Here is a 21,717-nt window from a genome sequence, read left to right as displayed (position 1 = left end):
TCCTGGGAATGGGAAGCGAGGGGCCAAGCTCCTGGTGCTGGTGAGAGTGGAGAACCTGGGGGGGTCGGAGCCATCTGGGCTGAGGAGGGCTTGGACCAGGCAGGAGCGGGTCTGGGGGAGACACGGAAGGAACCTGGAAACCATGGCCCTGGCATGACAACCTGGATTCCTCTCTTCCTTCTCTGTGGCTGTCCCTGCTGGGCTGACACACCTTTTTAAAAAGTCTGTGTTTTTGTCTCCACCCAGGGCAGTGACGGTGACTCGGTGGATAAGAACAAATGCTGCACACTCTGTAACATGTCCTTTACCTCAGCGGTGGTGGCCGAATCGCATTACCAAGGGAAAATCCATGCCAAAAGGTTAAAACTGTTGCTAGGGGAACAACCACCGTTAAAGGCCACAGGTAGGTGCAGAGCTGGGGCAGGACGGGGCACGGGTGCTGGGGAGCAGGGATGTCTGGGGGATGGAGGCTGGCAGAAGCAGCTCCTCCTTTGTGTTGCTGTCATAACAGCCCTTAAATTTGCTGATGCTTATTATCATCTGCTTTGTTCACGTACATCTGTGGTTGATCAGCCAGGCTGGCCTTTGCACCAGGGATCTCCATGCTACTGAAATGTTTTGCTGGGTGAAAGACAATCTCTCCTCTGGGCACTAACAGCCAAGCCTCACTTTAATTATCAGAAGTTGTTTGACAGCTCAGCTAATACATTTAATAAACCTTTCGTGTCACTGTATGGAACAAAGTATCATTTGCATTTAGCTTAGAGGGAAAGCTAGTCCTTAAAAACTGTTGGATTGTTTGTCTTTTGATTTTTTGCCCAGATGGGCACTCATGCTTTCCTCCACGGTGATTCCAATAATACAAGACTATTAACTTTCACATTTAAAAAAATTAAATGTTGGAATCGGGTAATTTAACCATCTTATTGTTTGCTTAATGATAAAGTCCCTACAAGCCACTAATATACTGCAAAACAAAACTTCCTCTGTGCTCATCGGGCCAGAGGACACTCAAACAAAATGTTCTTCATGCTGACCAGGCAGGATAACTGGGCTGTGGTCCTGCAGGCAGATGTTTCAGTAGTATTTCAGCTGTGTCCAGTGATAGAACAAGGGACAGTGGGCACAAACTGGTAAACAGGAGGTTTAACCTAAATATAAGAAAATTCTTCTTTGAGGATAACAGAGCCCTGGGACAGGCTGCCCAGGAAGGCTGTGGAGTCTCCATCCCTGGAGACATTCCAAACCCACATGAGCATGTTCCTGTGGGATCTGCTCCAGGGGATCCTGCTCTAGTAGGGGAGTTGGTCTGGATGATCTCCAGAGGTTCCTTCCAACCCCACCATTCTGTGATTCTGTGATTCTTCCCAGTAGCACTTCAGTCAGAAGAGAAGGTGATTTTTGCCATGTATTTTACATCCTGCCTGACACCATGTGCATAAATCCTAGCCATGATTAACTAAGGGGGGGTTGGCTCTCTCTGCCTGTATTTTGTTGCTTTTTTAACTTTGCAGAGTGTTGGTGCTGATGCATGGACTGCCCCTTGTCTGTTACCAGAACCACTTTAGATGGTGGCTGATCTCACTTGTTTTAAGGAGCGAGCGGCCCTGCCTGCTCCGAGGGTAGTGGGCTCTTCAGCTCTGGTAATTGCTGGGAAAGAGCAACTCCAGGACCCTGCAGCTCTCCTGGACACTCCATCTGATGAGGCTGAGTGGCAGCAACACATTAGTGAGCACCTCCTTGCTTTCCAGCAGTTCTCAGAAATGTGCCCTTTGGACACCATGTGTTTCTGGGCTTCCTGCAGAGTCACTCTGCTTTTCTGCTGGGTTTTTCCCCCAGTCCTTCACAGCTGGCACCAGGGAGATTCTTATTTGTCTGACAGAGGTTCAGGGGCTTCAGTGCTCCAGAGCCAGCTGTGCACATCCCTGAGCATCCTGGGTGCTCTGGGAGGAGCGTCATGTCCCCGGTGCTTTCCACATCATCTGCTGGTGGGACGAGTCATGGTTCCTTCTCCCTCCAATTTTCTTAGAGGATGTAAATAACATTTAATATAGGATTCATCTGCTCAGAACCAAGCTGCTAACTTGCAGCAATTAAGAGGTACTGATAATTACTGATGTGTTGCTGCCCATGGGTCCAACCCCTCCTGCTAGGCTGGGGACCTGGGAGTTCGTCCTGTGACGGAGGAGCAGGAGCTGGTGGTCTGGGAATTGGTTTGAGAGAGATCACAGTGCTGTTCTGACCATAACACCACGATCCTCCCAATAGTTACACGGGTTGAATATTTTGTTTGGTGTTTCCCTAGTCATGTGTGAGCAAAATAAGTGAGAAAGACTCTATACAAATATTGGAACCATCATAATACTTGGATTTAAAAAAAACAACACAAACTGAAAATGTTTTCAAAGTTCCCCAAGTGCTGTTATTATGGCCGAGACTAAACATACACAGTTTATCTGAAAAGGTATTTTAGTGGCAACTGGCAAGTAAAAATAGGTAATAACCTCCAGATTGCCCTGTCTTATTTTCAGCCTTGCACAAAAATTTATTCTGCCACTTTGAATTGTTGCAAAATTCTGTGTTGTGCATTTGCTTAATAAGCAGGTCCGTGTGTAGAGGGAAGAAGGAATCTGTGAAGTTGTTGCCCAGCTGTCCTTGCTGGAGTCACGTCACTCACACAGATGTGCAGTTGCCTCTGTGGAGTTCAACATGTCTTCGAATTGCACAGTAACAAAATGAGCTTAGGGGACAAAATGAAGACTAATGAATGCAGCTGAAACTGCAGGGGAAATTTAGGAGGAATTCTTGAGTTGTTTGATGAGCAGTGTTTTCCAGTTTAAAAAATAGAAAGCATAGAAAAATCTGTAATATTCTTGGAGAAGGTGAAAATTTGAAAAATGTCCATAGCTGGAATTCTGTTCCTGGTCATGGTTTCCAGAGGTCTTGGCTCTGGAACACACTGGGCTGTGAGGCTGCCATGGGACCTGGAGCTGCTGCTGGTGGCCAGACCCTTCCCGAGGGTCCCGCTGCCGAGCAGCTTCTCTCTGGACACTGTGGCTGCATCTCAGCTCCCATCCCTTTCCAGCTGGGATGTGGTAGAGGGAGGGTTTCTGCTGCCCCAGAGGTGTCTGTTGCCCAGCACCCTTCCCGCAGCAGAGCCATGCTTTGTACCACCCCCAGAGCTTCCTGGTGCCTGAGCTGGAAAGTTTGTCTCCTCTTTACGAGGTGCAGAGCTTGGGTGGCTCTGCTGGTGCTGTCAGGAGATAGGGAAGTCCCCAACAGCCACGTTCATCCCAGTGGGAAGGTGATGTCTCATCCCTACAGTGAATATTTGTGATCTCCACTGTTGATTCCACTCCGTAAGGTTGTGGCCCTCCCAGGCTTCGTGTCCACACTCACTGATGGATTTCCCTGGTCATCTCCAACATCTTCTGCCAGCCTGCACCCCATCAGCAGTGAGTTACAGCACAAAGAGTTGGAGGGAGAAGGCCTGAGTGCCATGTCAGGAGGGTGGAGGTGGCCGTTCAGCATTGGTGCTGCCAGGGGAGCACTCGAGGTGAGGGATAAGGATGTGATTTTGCTGGCAGGAAATGTTACCTTGGCTTTTTAACCTGCTGATTCTCTGGTTCCTTGTATGGGGTTTGTGTTTCACATATGCTGAAGGGCACATGGTCAGTGGTTTCGGGTTTGGGTGCCTGGATCTTTCCAGCAGCAGTTGGAGTCCACCTTAGTCTCAGATTTTTCTGAAGAAAACTGAATTTCTCCAGTGCCCCGTTGTCGTGGCTGTTACTTTCTCTTGCACAGTTCCTGGAGAGTGGCAATGAGAAGAAGTTGGGTGCCATTTAAATACAGCTATGAATAAAAAGCTTTGCATGTGAGAAATAAGTCAAACATTAGTTCATTGCCAGAGCTCCAAAGTGTTTCTAACTTTGTATTTTGCTTCTTGCAGCAAAGTAAGACTTTCTCACTTCCCTCCCACAGCAAAAGGGAACGAAAGGCAGACTGTCATGAGCTTTTAGCATTTTGAAATAGTCAAAGTAGCAGCTTTTATGTTTGTGGTTTAGATGGAGAAACATTTTTAACATTTGATGTTTTGTGAGTGTTTATTATTAATTTTCGTGTTGCTGCTCAGGGAATGATGATATTTTCCGTTCTGTTGTAGTTAGGCAGCACACATCAAAATGATAAATCCACACTCGGGGAGAAGTCAACTTTAATCTGTTTCTCTTCAGGAGGATTGGGAAGACACGGGATGTTTTTGTTATTTGCCAGGCTGGGTTCAGCACGCCCTAGGACTAGCAGCAGCTGGAAATGGAACCTGAGGAATGTGGCCGTACAGGGAAAGATTTTTATTGTAGGTGCTAAGAGAAGATCCCTGCCTCATGGCTGGTGCTGGGTCTGTGCAGGGTCTGTGCTGTGGGGCTGCAGCCCATGGACCAGGGGCAGCCCATGGGTTGTGGTGGGCCTGGAGCAGGTCTGAGGAGGGCATGGGGGGCTCTGGTGCTGGTCCCCTGGCAGCACCACTCCTGAGCTGCCTTTGGAGGAGCACAAGGCACCAGGCTCCCCAGGGGGGCTCAGCTGCAGGGTTGGTGGGTGGCTGAGCAGCAGAGGATGCTTCAGTTTCTTTAGAGAGCAGGAGAGATAACTCCTGTGGACACCACCAGCATGGGGAGCCTCAGCCTCCCTGGTTCCCCTCTGGCAGCAGCTGACATGGAGCCAAGGAGAAAGCCAACCAGAAGATCTGATAGATTTAACTTTGTAGCCTGGGGCCTGGAGAGCAGCAAGTCAAATGTACCATCGAGCTCCTGGACTGCTGTAACAACTGGTTGTTTATGCTGGTCCAGATGCCTGAACATCTCTGCAGAGCAGTCCCAGAGCCTGGCCATGCCTGGGAGCTGCTCAGCCCTGTCCAAGGAGCTGGTCCCGGTGTAATGGTCAGAGGGGGCACATCCCTGCACTGGGCAGCTCCTGGCACTGGTGCTTTGCTGCAGGGAGGCTCCTTGGGGAGCTGCAAAAGCGTGTCAGGAATAGGTGAGTGGTGTTTGGTCACCGTGAGTCAAATATCTGCACAGTCTGCATGACCTTCGTTTGGACAGGCAATATTCTTAGTTCCTAATTTTCTGTGTAATGAGCGTGTGTCAGCCCTGGCTCTGCTTGTTGGTGTCCCTGCACTTCTGTTTGTGTTCAGGGCACCTCGGGAGGACTGGGGCAGCATCTCTTGTGCTGGAACTGTAGGTGTTAGAAAAGTTGTTTTCAGGAACAAAATAGAGCTGGGTCCTGCCGGTGCCCAGTCTGCAGCCTGCCAGCTCTGCTGGGAGCAGTTTTTCAGGACTTGTATGAGTGCAAGGGACATCAGGGGCTGGGGCAAAGGAAAAGGTTTTCCTTGCTGCCATTGTGCTTGGTTTGTGAACTGTTTGTAGGATGGGTAGGTGCGGGGCAGGCAGAGATTGGGCAGAGGAATCCTCTGGTGGGGTGAAATGAATCCAAACAAGCAGGTGGTTTGTGAGACAGCAGAACAAGAAGAAATGCCTTCCACAGGAGCCAGCTGTGGCACCGCTTTGTTAACTATTCCCCAGGAGAGCCTGTTTGGCTGGTGCTGGGCAGGGCACTAGTGACAGCAGGAGTGGTGAAACACTTCTGCAGATGTTCCTCCAGCAGCCTGGCCAGGAGGGTGATGGCTCCTCAACCTGCCCAGGCCACAAAACTCAGATACCTGGGCAGCTGTCAAAAAGAACCAAAGCTTTTAAACCCTTGCAAAGGTTGTAAGTAACGTCATATGTAAGATACAATTTCCCTGAGGAAAGTTAACAGACATCCCTTCCTGAGCAGGACAGCAGAAGATTTATAGCTTTAACTTTCTTGAGCTGTGGAGTCAGTCATAGTGGGCTTCAGTCATAATTAAATGTCTGAAAATATCCGTTTGCTCACGGCTGCTGTTCCCAGTGTTGGACCCTGAGGTGGGTTCATCACCTGTCAGTCCCTGCTCTCTCTGGAGCTCAGCTGGGGCAGCACGGAGCCTCGGGATCACAGGAGCTGCTCTGCCACCCAGAGCCCTGCCTGCTCTCTCCAAGAGACAGGGTTGTTAATTATTTAGATTGCAGACATTTCATCTGGAAAAGGAAAGGAAAGGGAAAACCACATAAAAGGGAATTTTTGAATGAGGTGTGATAATGAAGTGCTAGTCGTTGTATATTTCTGTATCCCAGCCTTATCTGAACGTTATTTTACTTTAAACTGTTTTTCTGTGGCTTTGTGACTTATGCTGTATGAAGCAGGAAAACTGGCAAACAAGGTGCAGCTCCATCATGTAAAGACTAACCACCTGGGTTGTTTTTTTTTCAATTATTTGGGGATCACGTTTGTATTCTTGGTGAATCTGCAGGGAAACGGGATTAAATTAAAGTGGTGGGTTGCTGGTACTCTTCAATTCACAGTGTGAAGCTATTTGAATGACTGGACTACATTTTTTCATCAGGGATACTTTACAATTAGTACAGCTTTCCCTGTTCTTTCCAAGACCAAAGAAATTGCAAAATAAGACTTCTGAGACAATGAAAAATCTGCCTGTCTTGAGAAGGAGATGGCTTTGCATGTTTTATTTATTGTCCACTGGCATTTTTTCTTGGAAGTAGCAATGTAAGCAGCATAAGCTTAGCAGGTTTAGTCACAACCGTGATGAGACATGTAACTGCAGCCAGAGCATCCTCCTTTCCCAGCTCATGAAATTCAGAGAGTTGGGAAAGAGTCCTGCGCTATCCTTTCCTGATGCTTTTTTAAAAGGGAAATGGTAGATTTCCAAGCAGTACCATCCAAAATATCCAGCGGGACCCCGTAACTGCTGCTAATGATTCCCGGTGTCTAATGTGGGATCTGCCTCAGGGTCTGCTGCTACTCAGACAGCAACACCATCCTGGAAGAGCTGATGTCTGAACGTTTCCCGTTCCAGAAGCCCCTCTGAGCTCCCTGAAGCAGCCGCACACGGACAGTCCCCCGGCGGTGCCGTCCCCGCCGCAGCGGCGAGACTCGGACCGGTACTGCCAGCTCTGCGCAGCCTGGTTCAACAACCCCCTGATGGCGCAGCAGCACTACGACGGCAAGAAGCACAAGAAGAACGCGGCCAGGGCCGACCTCCTGGAGCAGCTGGGGAAGACCCTGGACCTGGGAGAGCTGAGAGGTGAGAGCCCAGTGGCATCCCGGGACAGCCCGTGGCATCCCGGGACAGCCCGTGGCATCCCGGGACAGCCCGTGCCTGCGGTCAAGTGGTGTAGGGGCACCCGTGGTGCTGTCCTGCTGTGGGAGGTTCCTGCTACCACAAAACCCAATCCCCTCCTCTCAGATGGTAGCCTGCAGTTCTAGCAGCACCCTTTGCAAGTCAGTTCCTAGGTGTTTCTTTTGCCTCTTCCTGAAACGGTCCTGTCCGTTGGCACACGCGCCTGTGCCCTGTGAGGTGGGAGAGGAGGCCTTGGCCCCGCGGGGACACGGGGACGCTGGCAGCAGAGCACTCCTGCATCTCCCTGGGGAGAGCAGGGCATCTGCTGCCTGGTGGTTTAATTAGTGATGTACAACACAGCAATGGCCCTTGGTCAGAAGCAGGACAGGGGAACCGAGTGGTGGCTGCTGGCATGGCCAACGTGAGTTCTGTGTTCCCACTGAAGGGAGAGCAGCTGTCTGTCTGTCTGGCCATCCCTGCCCCGACCAGTGGGTGCAGCTGCTGGAGCCTCCAAGCACCCCTGGCCCCTCTCAGTACCCCCTGGTCTCTCCTGGTACTCCCCAGTCCCTCCCAGTTGAAGGGCTGACTGAGTCACATGGTGCCTGTTGATGGAGATGTGCTAATTTATACCTGTGGAGGATGCACTGAGACTGAATTAGAATAAAGCACCTTGTTAATACAGAGGTGTAATTACAGGAGGAGAGGTACAAGCCTCCTGTTGAAAGTTTTCTCTGTGGTCTCGATGATAATCCTGTATGCACACAGTGTGCTTGGCTGAGGAAAAAGTGCAAGTTTGTTTTTCAAAACCATGCAGGAAAGAAGGCCTGGTTTGCCAGCAAGACATCACATTAACATTTTAAAATGCCTTCTTCCCCCAACTTCTCAAATGAAATAATTTTTCTTTAAATACTAATGACTATGCAGCATGTTGTACATTTCTTGATCTCAAGTAAACCTTGTAATGGTTATCCAGATCCTTTGTGTGCTACCCAGTGTGACTCAGGGTGCCATAAATGATTCATGGGGCTGAGTCACTGCCCGCTGTTGAGGATATGCAGGGAAATAAAACCTGGGACAATAACATGGAAGTGCTTAATACTTTGAACTGTGCCAAGCTCGAGAGTGGCTGAGGATGTCATTAACTGTACATAAATCAGTTGTGAAGTGATTTATTCATTTAGCTTGTGCCTAGGAGAGTTGCAGTCGGAGGGCTGCACATACTCCTCGGCCTGTCTTGATTTTCCTATTACAGTGGTTCTGTGTGTGGTTGGGATTTGCAGCTGTGGTGACCATGGTGGCTCTGTCTGGCAGTTCCCTCTTCCCACAGCCCTCCACAGAAAGGGAACTGCGTGTTTGCTCCGCCAGGTCACATTTTACCATTTTTTCCTCTTGCCTGCCATTGCCTGTTACTGAGTTCTTCTGCTCCTGCTCTGAGGCGGGTGGGCTCTGCAGGGGCAGAGGCCTCACAGCGGTGGTGACACAGCTTGTTCATGGAGAATTTAATTAATAAGGGCCTCTGCTCATTGCTGGTGCTGAGCAGAACCCCCAGCAAAATGCTCTCTCTTTGAAGGCTGGCGAGTGTTTGAAAGTCTGGCTTTGTTCAGCAGATTCACTGTGTCCCCTCCTTTTTTCCCATTTCCTTTCCTGTACGTCCACCTTTGAATGAACAAAATGAGCAGAAGACCCTCCTTCTGGTCCTCCATGTCTGTAACTGGTGCTTCAGCCTCTTTTATGTGACAACAAACCACTTTCCAAGGCCTCTCGGGCTCTCTTTGTTGCCTGTCAGTGAAACCTGGATTTTATGTAGCAATGGAGACAGATTCAGGGTCAGGCTCATGTGCCTGAAGCTGATTAGATGGGATCCTGTAAACCCCAGGAATGTGGGTCTTCTTCCTGGGGCACTTGGTCCCTGGTGAACAAAAAAAGCACCAGAGCCTGGAGCAGAAGCTGGTGCCTCCCAAGGGGATTACAATGAATGCCTAAAATAAAATGCACAGCCTCTGCAGAATCGGGACAGCTGAGCAGGGATGTTGTCACCTGAAGCCTTTGTATTTTCAGGTAAATTGTCATAGTTGCAGATGCTATATTGGAAAATCAGCAAAGAGCTGAGTTTCACTTGCCTTCTCAGCTCATAATTTCTTTGTATGCTTTATAAATACTTTTCATTCTGTGCTGTCACTTTTGGTTAGTAAAAAGTGATTTAACAAATGCTCCCCTGGAATGTGTTTTAATGCATTTTATGCAGAATGACATTAATGACTTGACTTGTTAATATTTTATTTAATGGATTTAGGAGCACGGTGAATTTTACATGAGTACATGTCATGATGCAGGGTAGGGAATGCTGGTGTGTCGTGGGGAGGCCAAGGCCGATGTGATAGAGACAGGGCATAGCATTTCCTGGCAGACTGATCCTGCTGGGACCACCTTCCCATTGGAGCAAACACCTAGCTCCAGCTGCCTTGGGCTGGGTGTGCTTTGGGACACCAGTTCCAGCCAGGTTGGCAGCTTTGGTCAGCTCCTGAGAGATCAAATACTATCATTCTGGTATTCTGAAGGGGATTGTTGCCTGTGGTTTCCCTCTGCAGTTTGTTCCCTTTCTCCATGTCCTGTTTTGGTGGGGTTCATTGTACACTCGGGACTTTCCCTGTACACATCCGTCTTGGGATGTGGGTTTCAGTGGAGAGGTCCTGCAGCCCTTCTTCTGCCCTGGGAATGATGATCCTGGGCACTGGGCTGGGCAGTGTTGGGAGCTCCTGGTCCCTTGCCAACTGGCCCATCTGGCCCTGGAGATGTTTCATCTATCTGAAATGTGCCCGTGTGTCCCAGCAGTTGTGGGGTTCTGCTGCCCTCATCAAATCGGCCCCTTCTGTGGCCACGTTTCCAGCTGCTGGGAAGGGCTGTGGTGGCAGAGCAGTGCCGAGACCCTCCGGTGTGGGATGCAGGGAGGAGGGTCAGGATTCCCCCTCGTGCATCATCACCAGCTCACTGACAGCCTGGGGGAGAAAATCCATGTCCCCAGTTAGGAGCTGTAATCGCTGGTGGCGTTTCCACCTACACAAGTAATTAAGATTCAATAAGGCTGCTGTTAATGTATGCTGTTAAATTAGCTGCTGAGCGTTAGAACCTTATTACCTTAATTTAAAGTATTACCAGCTTCTTACATCCCCAGTTCTGATCTCTGCTGAGCAGCAGCCACAGTCCGAGGGCTTGGTCTGAGCCAACATGCCACCCAGGTCAGCCCTGCCCTGCCTTTTCCATTCCCTCCCTGCCTATTCCATCCTTTCCCTGCCTTTTCCTGCCTTGTGGCACAAATGTACCTGGTTTCTGACTCCAGCTGGTTTTGTAAAGGCAGCTATGAAGAGGGGCTTTGACTGTGAAACTGTTACTGCCTTAATGGCTTTATAAATCAGCTTAGTAAGGACAGAATCTGTGAGCATTTTTGCCATTTGATTTTTGTCCTGTGCCTTGTCACAACACATAAAAATATTGATGACTATTTAAATATTTCTGCATTGTTGCTTACTTGCTGTTTTCAAGGGCTCATCTGAACAGTTCTGAAGTATTTTTAAAATATTGTGTTAACTTTGTGTTGGACCAAATTCCTAGGTGAGAGATGCCTGAGGTGTTTGAGAAAGGTGGGACTGTAATACAGCTGGTGTCTGAAGTTCAGAAAAAGGAAAAGTGAATTTTTGGCAGTCTGTAGGTACAGGAGGGAATGGTGAGTGTGTGTACAGCCTGTACAGTTAATTACGATGAACATAAACTGATCAAATTTGAGAATGCCATGCATTACTTGTTCTAAATGAATTGTTTTAACAATTTCTGCAAATAAATAATTCTATGGGAAGTCAGAAGGGACTATTACATGGTACATTAAAACTGCTCCTTGGGAGTGCAGCAGCCCATGTAAGCATTCCATGACTCTGGTGTTTATAAGCTGAGCCCTTCAATTAAGCTTGAAACGCTCTGTTCACTTTTTTACAGAAGTGAATCAGTCCAAAGCAGAAACCTGACCACAGAGACTCTGAAATGTGCAATTCCTTTTTTTCTTTTTTTTTTTTTTTCCCTAGGAGGACAGAACAGAAATTACTTTAGTTGCTGTAATGCCAAGGTAATGTCAGTGATGCTAATGCAGTCCGCGATGCCAAGGGAAGTATTAGGATGTTAAAACACAAAAGAGAGGAGGAGGGAAGAAAGCACCCTCTGACACTCTTCATGGTAAGGGAGACAACAGCATCAGGGTCTGGAAACACTTGAGGCTGTATTTATGTGCTTAATTCGTGTCAGGTTTTGCCCTGTACACCAGGAGTAGCCCTCAGTTGCTGTCCCTCTCTGGGGTGTCTAGAGGGAAACAGGCGTTTAACGTACATTCAGCTGCACTCTGTCCTTTCAGAGAAAACGTGTTAGATGAGGCAGAGAAGTGACTGTTCCTGTAAATCTGCTCTGAAACTGCTGTACTCTTTCCCCAAGGCAGAAGAATAATGGAGTTAAATTGCAGTTAGGCTGCTGCAAGAGGGAAAGAGGGCCTGGTTCTGCCCAGGACTCTGCCACACAGTCAAGGAACTGGTTTTGTTGTAGCTGTTCTAGTTCCTAAAAGAAGCTTCTCATTTCTCCCACTAAAAATTAGATTTTGAACCCAGCTAGTGGCCATGCCCTGGCCCAGGTCCTTATGGAAGGAGAAAGAAATTTAGAAAAAGAAAAAACAGAGAGAAAGAAATTAACTGAATCTGATTTTGCAGCTTTTGCAAGTATGGAGGAACTTTCCCAGCAGCATCATGTTCTTCCATGGTTGCAAAAGTCATTGAGGGGTATTTTGGGTGAAAACCCATCTAGAAGGGCCAAACAGAACATTAGTGAGTAAATAATTACTTGATCTGTCATGTGCTAGGCAGGCTGATATCCTCTCCAGGAAGAGGGAGGGTTGCACCAGGGCACTAAGAAAAAAGAAGTGGACCAAACTGTGCATCTTCTCAGGAAATCTAACCTGACACGAATCAAAACTAATATCAGCCATTTTCAGCAGCCACTGGGCAGCGTAGTCTCTTGGGAAGAGGCCTTCTCTCCTTCATCTCTACTCCTGATTGCTGCCTGTCTGATGGGCTCCTATTTTTAGATTTTCAGCTTTTCAGAGGTGGAAAAGTCTTTATTTCCTGGTGCTGCTGAGACCTGAAAACACTCTCAGCCTTAAGTCATTAAATTATAATTCTGAGATGCAAACTGTTAAATATGGAAGAAATAATTTTCCTGTTTAGCACAATAAATAGTGTTGAGGATGGTGGGGTTTGCACCTGTCTGGCCATCTCAGGTGACTGTTTTTCAGGTGACATGATGTGCTGTACAAATATTGTACCTGTAACCGTGGACCTCCTCCTTAATAATGACCTCCTTCCCCTTTCTCTCTGCCCCTCTCAGGACAATTCACTTTATTAGAAGGTCTGAAATAACAGTGGAAAGGATGTCTCAGAAGAAAAGCTGTAATAACTGTCCCAGCCTGAGTATCAGTCTGCAGTAAAAAACTGAACTTTGGTGGCAACATAAAAGCTGTTACAATTTTAAATGAGCAATTTTTATTATGTCTGTAAATCATTTCCTGTCTCTTGCTTTTTTTTACATTCTGTGACAACCAGTGGGATACACTTTGGAGCCATATCTGAAGGACACAGGGAATGGTGGCTCTTCTCTTTTCTCCTCTTCTTTTATCTTCTTCTATTCTCTTGTCTTCAATTCTCTCTTCTTCTTTTCTCCCTTCCTCTCTCTTCCCTTGTCTGTCCTTCCCTTCTCTTCCTCCCCTGTGCCAGTCAGTTCTGGCCATTCCAAGGCCCCCAGCTCCCATTGGATCTTGGTGCACCCACGTTCCTGGCCCAGGGAAGGTCTTGTCTGCAGTGGGTGGCTCAGGGCTGGGAGGTTTGATCTTCGCTGCAGCAGCGAAGTCCTTCAGCTGGGATGTTTTTCAGTGAATGTTGCCCAGAGTGTTTCTTTGCCTTTCCATATAAATTGCTTCCCAGCCCCTGGCTGAGTTGTGTGTGACTGCTTCATGCCTGGAGTTTTCCTGCCCCGCAGGCTGTGCCCAGAGACAGGAGTTGGCAGAGCTGTCTGTTTGACCCCAGACTCTCTGCACAGGGACCCCAGGCTGCTCCTCAGGGGTTTGGGGGGGGAAAGGGGGTGTCTTTCCCATGGGTCTGGTGGCCCCACTGGAGGGAGCAGCCCAGGAGGGACCATTGTCCCCATTTCGGTGGCTCCGGGTTGGTTCAGCACTGCTGTCAGCAGATCAACCTGCATGGCCACAACCCCGTGGTTCCCTGAGCCTGGCAGCTGCCCACCCTGTTCAGCCCGTGGCTCTGCTGCCTTATGGCTCTGCAGTGCTCTGCAATTTACATAGCAATGACATAAAATGCAGTATATTTACTGGGAAAATCCCTGGTAACTGTGGCAGGCAAATAGCCGATGAAATGGAAAGTAGCAGAGGCAGCTGAGAGGTTTGTTGAAGGTTAAAAACCAAACAAACAAAAGTCCCCAAGCCCCACAAAACAAAACCACCAGCAAAAGTTCCTCGTAATGTTTGTACTGAGAACCTGCTGTGATGTTACTCAGCCAGTTTTACTGAGCTGGCCAGGAGCAGGAGAACCAGTTTATAAACAGTTTTTTGTTCCTGTGTGTGCAAAGGGCTGTAAGGAGCAAAGCTCAGGCTGCCCCATGGGCAGGGGCTGCAGAAGGGGGGCAGGTGAGCTCCTGGCTTCCAGGCCACCTCCCAGCTGTGACCTTCAGAGGACAGAGTGAGGCACTGGTTCTTTTAGATCAGTGGCTGTGTCCAGCAACGTGGACCCACTGCAGTGGGTAAATCAGAGTTCATCCCTCTGGAGAGAAGAAAAAAAAAAAAAGAAAAGGCTTCCCAAGTGATCTGGTTCCTAAATGCACTAATGAGGAACTGCCCTGGATTGTGGTGGCCACCAAAACCCAGAGGAATAAATGGGGCCCCATGTACAGCCTGAGTGCAGAGATGCTCTGTGAGGAAGCCAAAGGAGAGGAATGCTGGTGCTGCAGGGACTGTGATCTCCAGGAGGGATTTGTCTTTGAACCCTGCTTGGTTCAGCTCAGTCTGTGCCTCTATAAAATATTCCTTTAGACTTCAGTAATGCTTGAATATCCTGGCCTGGAAAAGTACATAGATGGGCTACTGTAAAGAGAAGTGTCTAGGAAACTGGAAATGAAATTTGACATCTGAGGACCTTCTAATTAATAAGAAATTTGCTGGGGGAAAAGGTTAATTATTGTTTTGGGGTTTTTTTCCAATTCATCAGCCATTTTCACTCATTTGTACATCCCAGCTACCATTTTGATCCTGAACAGGCTGTAGCCCAGGCATGAAGGTGTTTTTCTTCCCTGTACTTGCCCTCAGCCTACACCAAAGTACCCAGCCAGCACTGAGGGCAGGTTAACAATTAACAATTAATGACTGTGTTTTCTCCACAGGCCTGAAGCGCAGCTACACGTGCAACATCTGCAACGTCACCCTGAACTCCATAGAGCAGTACCACGCGCACCTGAAGGGCTCCAAACACCAAACCAAGTGGGTACCTTCCTGCCTCTCCTGGCACCTCCTGTCTGTGCCTGCCTAGATGTGACCTGTATCTCTGCTCTTCTCTTCCCCCATCCCGGCCAGGTCAAGGTTTGCTGTCCCTCCCCACTGGCACGTATCAGAGGATATTGGGAGACCCAAATCCCTGCCCATCCTCTACTCGAAGGGAGCAGGGTCTGCTGGTTTGGGACAGAGGAAGGAGAAGTGGGCAGCAGTGACCAAGACATTAATGTTGTCTGGGTCCTGATGCCACAAGCATTTGTGCTTAATGATTCCAAGTTTGCAGCTTCTTCCCTGTGTCAAACCTCCAAAGAGACACTGGGAGTGTAAAGGGATTAGGTGTTTCCAAGTGAAAATGTTTATGCTGGGATTTAGAGCAGCTGGGTATCACCCAACTTTGAGACTCGGGGGGGAGTCTGCTCTGTCAATTAATACAAATTATTAAAATGAAGTGATAAAAATACATTTTACCAGAGAGCAGACTAATGAATTAATCTCTCTTAATACACTTACATGTGAGCTTTGGGAACTGTTTCAGGCTGGAGCACTCAGGACTGCCCAGATTAAAGAAAGGATATAAAAGGTGTCATTTGTTACTGAAATGCTTCAGGTAGCTTTATGGGCAGTCAGAGAGATGAGGCAGAATGATCAGAACCAGCAATAACTACTAATGTCTAATTTTGCCTAGGCTACCAAAGGATAAATGCAGACCTTCCCCAGTTGATGTTAGACCTTCAAAGGTTCCTGGTACTACTCATATTAGCTGTGTCCTATTTATCCATGTAGCACTTGAATGACTTCCAAACACAACCTAGTCTCAATTAGCAGAAGGAGCTGATGGTGTGAGACTTCCTAACGAGGTGGTGTTCTTCGTCCCCTCTTTGCAAAGGCGGGGTACAGTGGGAACCAGGGGGTGACAGGGAAGGACCAGGGTGCAGCCAAACCCTGTCCTGGGCACATGGAGCAGTCAGAGGGGCTGGGGTGTCACGGGGGGTTCTGGAGCACAGGGATGAGACAAACAGCTCTGCACTGTTTGATGAGACTCGGTGGCATTCGCAGTCGTTCCTGAGCTTCTGGATCTTGGAAGACACATTAATTATTGATATGAAGGCCCGTTTCTCTTTCATCTCAGTGAGGATCCAGCCAGGAAACACCAGAGCAGCACAGAGGCCTGCAGGACTCCCAGGGCTTTTTTTTAAGGACCTTCCTCTTTTGCAGATGAATATTCCTATTGGTCTTTCTAAATTTAGTTTCTTATTATTTATTCTTAATGGCTTAAATCTGGTCCCAAGAGATTTCCATGGGCATTTGGTACAAAGAGGAAACAAAGTAATAAATTAAAAAAGAAAGTATGTTACAAATGTAATAATGGATGCCAATTAGAGACATTCGTCTGACCAATTTCTATGGAAAATTGCTCTGATTATTCTATTTCCTTCATCCATTGTTCATTCTTATACAATTTTATTTGAGGCTGAGTATCCAAGCACAGTGCAGATCTTTCCAGTGCCAATAGGAAAGTGCAGAACCACAGGAGACAATGGATTGGCAGCTTGGCTTGGTGCACAGCAAAAGCTCTTCCCACCCTGTAATTAGTATGTAACCAGATTTTACTCTCCTTGTTCAGAGCCGTTTTTGCAGCTTCACTGTCATCTGTATGGGACTGAGGGAACGAGTTACCCATATTTTCCTGCCTACAGAAATTATCTGTAGTGTGGACAAAGATGAAGGAATCTTCATTCCTAGTGCTGTCAGTGAATACACTGTGAAAAGTTGTTCTACACCATGTCTTGGCTATTGTGTGAGTGAGTGGTGGTGTCCCAGCTCAGCCCTGCTGCCCGTGCCAGGGGATGTGCAGGACAGCAGAAACATGGCAGATTTTGACAGGGCTGCATCAATGTTCCTGTAGCTTTGTACAAGCCATTCTCCCTTCTATACAGAGGAAGTTAATTTAGAAATCCAGAGCTGGTCCTTGTGCTGAGTGTCCCCTGGCGTGGTGTCCCGGTGCGGGGTGAAGCTGGCTCGGCGTGGGGTGGCCACAGAGCCAGGTCCCTCACTGCATTAAGTCAAATAATATTGGATATTAGGAAGCACTTCCTCACAGAGAGGCTGATTAGACATTGGAATGGACTTCCCAGGGAAGTGGTGGAGGCACCATTCCCTGGATGTGTTCAAGGAAAGACTGGATGTGGCACTTAGGCTGGACTTGATGATCTTAAAGGTCTTGTCCAGCCTTGGTGATTCTGTGATTCGCAGGGCCAGGTCCCTCCTGCCCACCCTCCTGTGCGCCTGGGCTAGGGGCTTGCCCACTGTTTTTTGCTGTTCTCATTATTGGTGGTTACTGTCAAGACTGTCCTCTCCCTTATAATACAGTCTGAAGCCAGTGGATTGCAGTTGCTAAGGCAACAAAACATTTTGTGTAGCTGTCACACTTCATATGATGAAAAAACCCACCACCAAAACAAAAGAGGGAAGGGACTGTGAAGGGAAAGGGATTTTGCTCTGGGACAGGTTAGCGGGGATGGTGATTGCAGGCTGGGAGCTGGTAGCACCCAAAAGAATACTGGGCAGTTGAGTCTGGTGAAAAGCTGCTTTAGGAAAGAAGAACTTTTGTGAGGAGTAAGTCAAGTTGCTGGTATTTATTATAGTTCTTGAGAGCTCTCCAGAGAGCATCACACAACCCAGGCACTGCGAGAGCTGCTTTAAATAACCCGTGAAGCAGCCCTTGAGCTACAGCTCTGCAGGCCACGTGCCTTGGCCCTCCATCACCTCGCAGCTCCAGCCCCGCAGCCACTGCTCCTCCCTGGGGGAGTCTGGTGGGGAGAGCTCAGATCCTTCTTTACTGGAATTTCAAGGGTTTGCCTGATTGCTTCCAACTGGATTTGTCTGACCAAGAGGTGGGGAAAATGGGAGGCTGGGGGAGAGCTGAAAGTGTTTTGGATGGTATTTTAGTTTTGAATAAAAGATGAAGGAGGAGGTAGTTAATATTGAGCTAGTCCTTATCCCTCTGGCCAATGAATATGCAAAGCAAGATAAGGTCTACTACCTCCCAGGTTTTCTCCAGGGTGCAGGTACTTTGAACCATGTATTTGAAAAGAAAGGAAAAAAATGCATCCTTTTTTTATCCTATCATAAAGTCAGGAATTTGGGCTAGAGTCAGACACAGGAGGATATTTCTTTTAAAGCCTCACAAATCTGGCATCCGGGCTGCTTACATCAGGGGTCGTGCAGTGTTCATGAGGGCTCTAAGGGAAATGTGCATTCCCATGGGGCTGCTTCCAAACGGCCCTGGAAAGCAGAGCTGCAGCAGGCACGGGAGCAGGTTGTGGAATGTGGCTGGACTCTGGAACATCTGCAGCGGGGACGAGCACTAACCCTTTAATTAGGGATTTATGAACTGTGTGGAAATGGTTGAGTCATTGTTTGACTTGCTTTCCAGAAATAGAAGTGGGTTTTTTCAGTCTTCCCTCCTCCCCCAGCGCGCAGCAGGAGGAGGGAGGTGAAGGCAGGCAACGGTGCCGGTGGCTGCTCCGGCTCGACCGAGCTCGGCACCGGCCGCTCTGTTTCTATGGGGACCGGTGGCAGCAGGAACACCAGCTGGTGAGGAGCTGCAGGGAGGAGGGCACGTTATCTGTGGAATACTGGGAGAGAATCACATGCCAGCTTTGCTCCTTACTGCTTACGATAGGCTGAAAGGATCAAAACTTCCCCCTTTCCCAGTTTATGTAAACTGGAAAGATGCAGAATTGCTGCTAGGAGCGATTTGCAACCAACAACAGAGAACTGAAGTCCTGGGTAGTTGTGAAAGAAGCCAGAGCAGCTTCAGATCTGGGTCAAAGAAATGCTTGTGCAGGAATATTAACTTAGGGCTTTGCAAAAAGCACTTCCCTCCTTTAATTAGCATGTGTGGGCAGTGGGGTTGGGGACAGGGCGCTGTGACCATCCAGGAGAAAACAGCCCAGCTCGAGGAAGCTGCCCGAGGCAGCTCCTCAGGGGGTTGTGGATGAAAGGATGAAGGATGCTGTTGGCAGAGCCCCACGTTTGATGGGAGTGCCATCTCTGGGCCAGCTGCAAATCTATCAAACACTGCAATAACGTGCGGGTAGTGCGAGCTGGGAGGCGTTGCCTGCCGTGCTGGCTGTCAGCGACCAGAGGCTGGGATCAGCCCCACTAATTAAGAGTCTGACTATATGGGGATAATGATTCCCCCTTCCATAAAGAAGAATTTTATCTTCTTGCCTTTATTTTGTCTCTTTGATCAGCCAGACCTCTCTGCCATATCTAGAGCTCACAAATGTATTCCGGGGTTTTATAACCACTCATTTACACATTCATAGATGCTAATGCATGTCTAGGTTTCCCTTTCAAAGTCACACTTTCTGATTAATTTTAGGATTTTTGCAGAGAGGGGGCCCAATCCTGAAGCTATCACTGGGTAAAATTGAGTCTGTAGGAACCTAAAGGTACAGGAGGAGTGCAATACTTGCTCAAAATGAGTGCCTGGGGGCTGAGAATGGTCATGTCCAGTTTGGAAGGTGACCTCTGAGCATCCTCCTGCACAGCCCTTCACCTTCTCATGGGGTTGCACCCTGTGAAAGCCCAGATGATTAATGATAATGGCCTCTGAGGAGCAAATGGCAGCCTGTGAGGACTGATGCTTGTGAGGGGGTTTTCAGGGTTTTTTTCAGACTGAGAACACAGATGTCTAATTGGAATGGGTTCTTTATTAACATAAGCTGCTTGGCTGTTCTGAAATCGGAGCTAATCAAAGTATTGTAAATATCGTGCCTGGAGAAATGTCACCCTTCACCATGATTGCATTTCCATATTTTTTTCAATCTATTTAAGAAAGTGTAAACAAATAGTTACAGCCTGTTGTGTTTGAAACATGGTCCTGGTTGTGCTACCTGATGCAGATAGTGGCCAGGGCAGCAGCCAGGGCAGTCACATCCTCGGCCACTGTTTGTGGCTATCCCTGTGCCGGGGACTTTGGAATGTTGTGCCATGGCAAAAGGCAGGACTGCTGGACCAGAGGAAGGCTTTGGCAGTTCCTGGCTTGACTTCATTTGTGTCAGATTTTATGGAAAATATTATTTCTGTTTCCCCTGCATTGCCCCAGTGCTGGGAGGGTGAACTCCCCCCTGTGCATCCTCACCCAGAATGAGTGCAGGCTTTGATAGAAGATTTCCAATAAATTTCAGGAAATTATATTAGATACTCAGGTTGTACCAGTTTACAATAAAGCCAAATTATTTTGTTCTTACTTTGCCTCCAACTTTTATTGGTAGCAGTAACATTTTCCATGTGCTTTCTATAATGCATCATGTCTGATGCCTAAAAGATAAAGAAGCCTTTAGAGTGATAATAACTCCAGAAGATGAATAGTTATAAAAGGTAGATGCAGTTGAAAGGCATTTTAATTTGTCATTATTTCAGTTCCAGAGAGCAGCTGAATAATTACACCGCCTATGAAGAGAGAGGGTGTAATACTTTCTCTCATTATAGGATTAAATTGTCTCCCTTCCTTTTAATGTAAAGGAAAATAAAGATATCTCTGATATCTTCTGGTTTGATCATAATTTGAAAGGCCCAGAATGGCTTTGTCTCATGGTGTCAAGTGTACAGATTAATTATTTTAATATGAAGCATAAACACTGGACTGATTTCTCAAAGCTTAAACCTGACCTTACCAGTGTTGCTGAATGAGAAATTCCTCGTGGGCCAAAAATGTGTTGGGTCAAGAACCAGGCAGGTTCTGCAGGGTGTGCCAGGCTCCCAAACCAGCTGGCACTGAGGACCTAAGGAAAGTGCACTTTTTCCAAATCACTACTGCAGTTTTCTGCCATAAAATACAGCACTGTCCTTAAAATTGCAGATATGTTTTGGGTGGAAAGAGTTTGTGTCTGTTTCAGAACTGACGTTTCCCCGTTGCTCAAGGAGAACATTTCTCTGGTTATTATGACCAAAGTTGCAGGGAAGTTGCAGGGGGCTCCGGGGGCTGCCTGGGTAGGTGTGGACAGACACCTGCACAGAGCTCCAGAGTCTCCAGGACCCAGCTCTGGGCCAGGAGCGGTGGGATGGGGGGTGATTCCTGCTTCCTTTGTCTTGCAGCCTGAAGAACCAGTAGTTGCTCGTCAGCCAAGAAGGAAAAGCACTGAGGCTGCTTCTGCAGAGAGGAGCTGGCCAGCCATGAGAGGATGCTTTCTTGGACTGCAATCCCCTGTGGATTCGATAATTAACATGTAACTAACCTGCGCTTTGGACAAATACCTGGATTATTTTATTTTATTTTATTTTTTAATTTTGTGGTGAGTTAAAATATTTCAATGGATTTTTTTACCCTTTCAGGATAATATTTATTCAGCACAGAGTCTAGAGTATGATAACTATCCTGTAAATACAGCACTTAATCATCACTCATCTTCAGAGACAGTGGAAAGAAAATATTTTACTTTTTCATATTTATTCTTAGATTTCTCCCCAGAGTATAAAATTATTCTATTACGTTATCCATGACAGTGATGTAACCAGTCTTCAACCAGAAATAAACATACTTTCTTCACCTTCTCCAGCATGGTTTGTGTCAACACATAAAGAGCAGCAAAAAATGAATCACAGGGATTGTGTAATGGATGAATATTTTGCTTTTCCTCTTTGTCTTCAGAGAAACAGAAGTTCACTGAGCAAAGAAAACTAAAATGAGAGTGTTAAATCCTTTTCCTGCTGGTAGGATTCCTGCAGGTGAGATGGAAGCCCTTGGCTTTAAGTGGTGTGTGGAGGCTGGGTCAGGACACCGAGGCCGACAGTCCCTGAGCAGCTTGAGCTGTGTGGCTGTGCCAGGCTGGGAGCTGCGGGATAACAATGGAGCTTGGGATGACAGTGGAACCAGACTGGGACAGGAGCTCAGGATGACAGTGGAACCAGACTG

The 21,717-nt window shown here is 47.7% G+C and overlaps 1 protein-coding gene across 3 annotated transcripts in view; it reads left to right on the top strand.

Moving 5' to 3' along the window:
- Positions 1-21,488, top strand: part of ZMAT4 (zinc finger matrin-type 4) — a 55,782-nt gene extending 34,294 nt beyond the window's left edge. For 2 of the 3 annotated variants that reach the window (XM_051640847.1, XM_051640849.1), the window contains 4 exons: positions 247-403; positions 6,947-7,174; positions 14,684-14,780; positions 20,901-21,488. In XM_051640847.1, the coding sequence (XP_051496807.1) occupies positions 247-403; positions 6,947-7,174; positions 14,684-14,780; positions 20,901-20,916 (498 nt within the window). In that variant the 3' untranslated portion in view covers positions 20,917-21,488. The remainder of the gene's footprint in view (positions 1-246; positions 404-6,946; positions 7,175-14,683; positions 14,781-20,900) is intronic. The other variant, XM_051640848.1, reaches the window with a different exon arrangement.
- Positions 21,489-21,717: the final 229 nt, after the last annotated feature.

The sequence above is a fragment of the Apus apus genome, chromosome 26 (genome assembly GCF_020740795.1).
Source record: "Apus apus isolate bApuApu2 chromosome 26, bApuApu2.pri.cur, whole genome shotgun sequence".
NCBI lineage: Eukaryota > Metazoa > Chordata > Aves > Apodiformes > Apodidae > Apus > Apus apus.
Note: the sequence above shows the minus strand (reverse complement) of the source record. Positions and strands in the feature narration are given on the sequence as shown.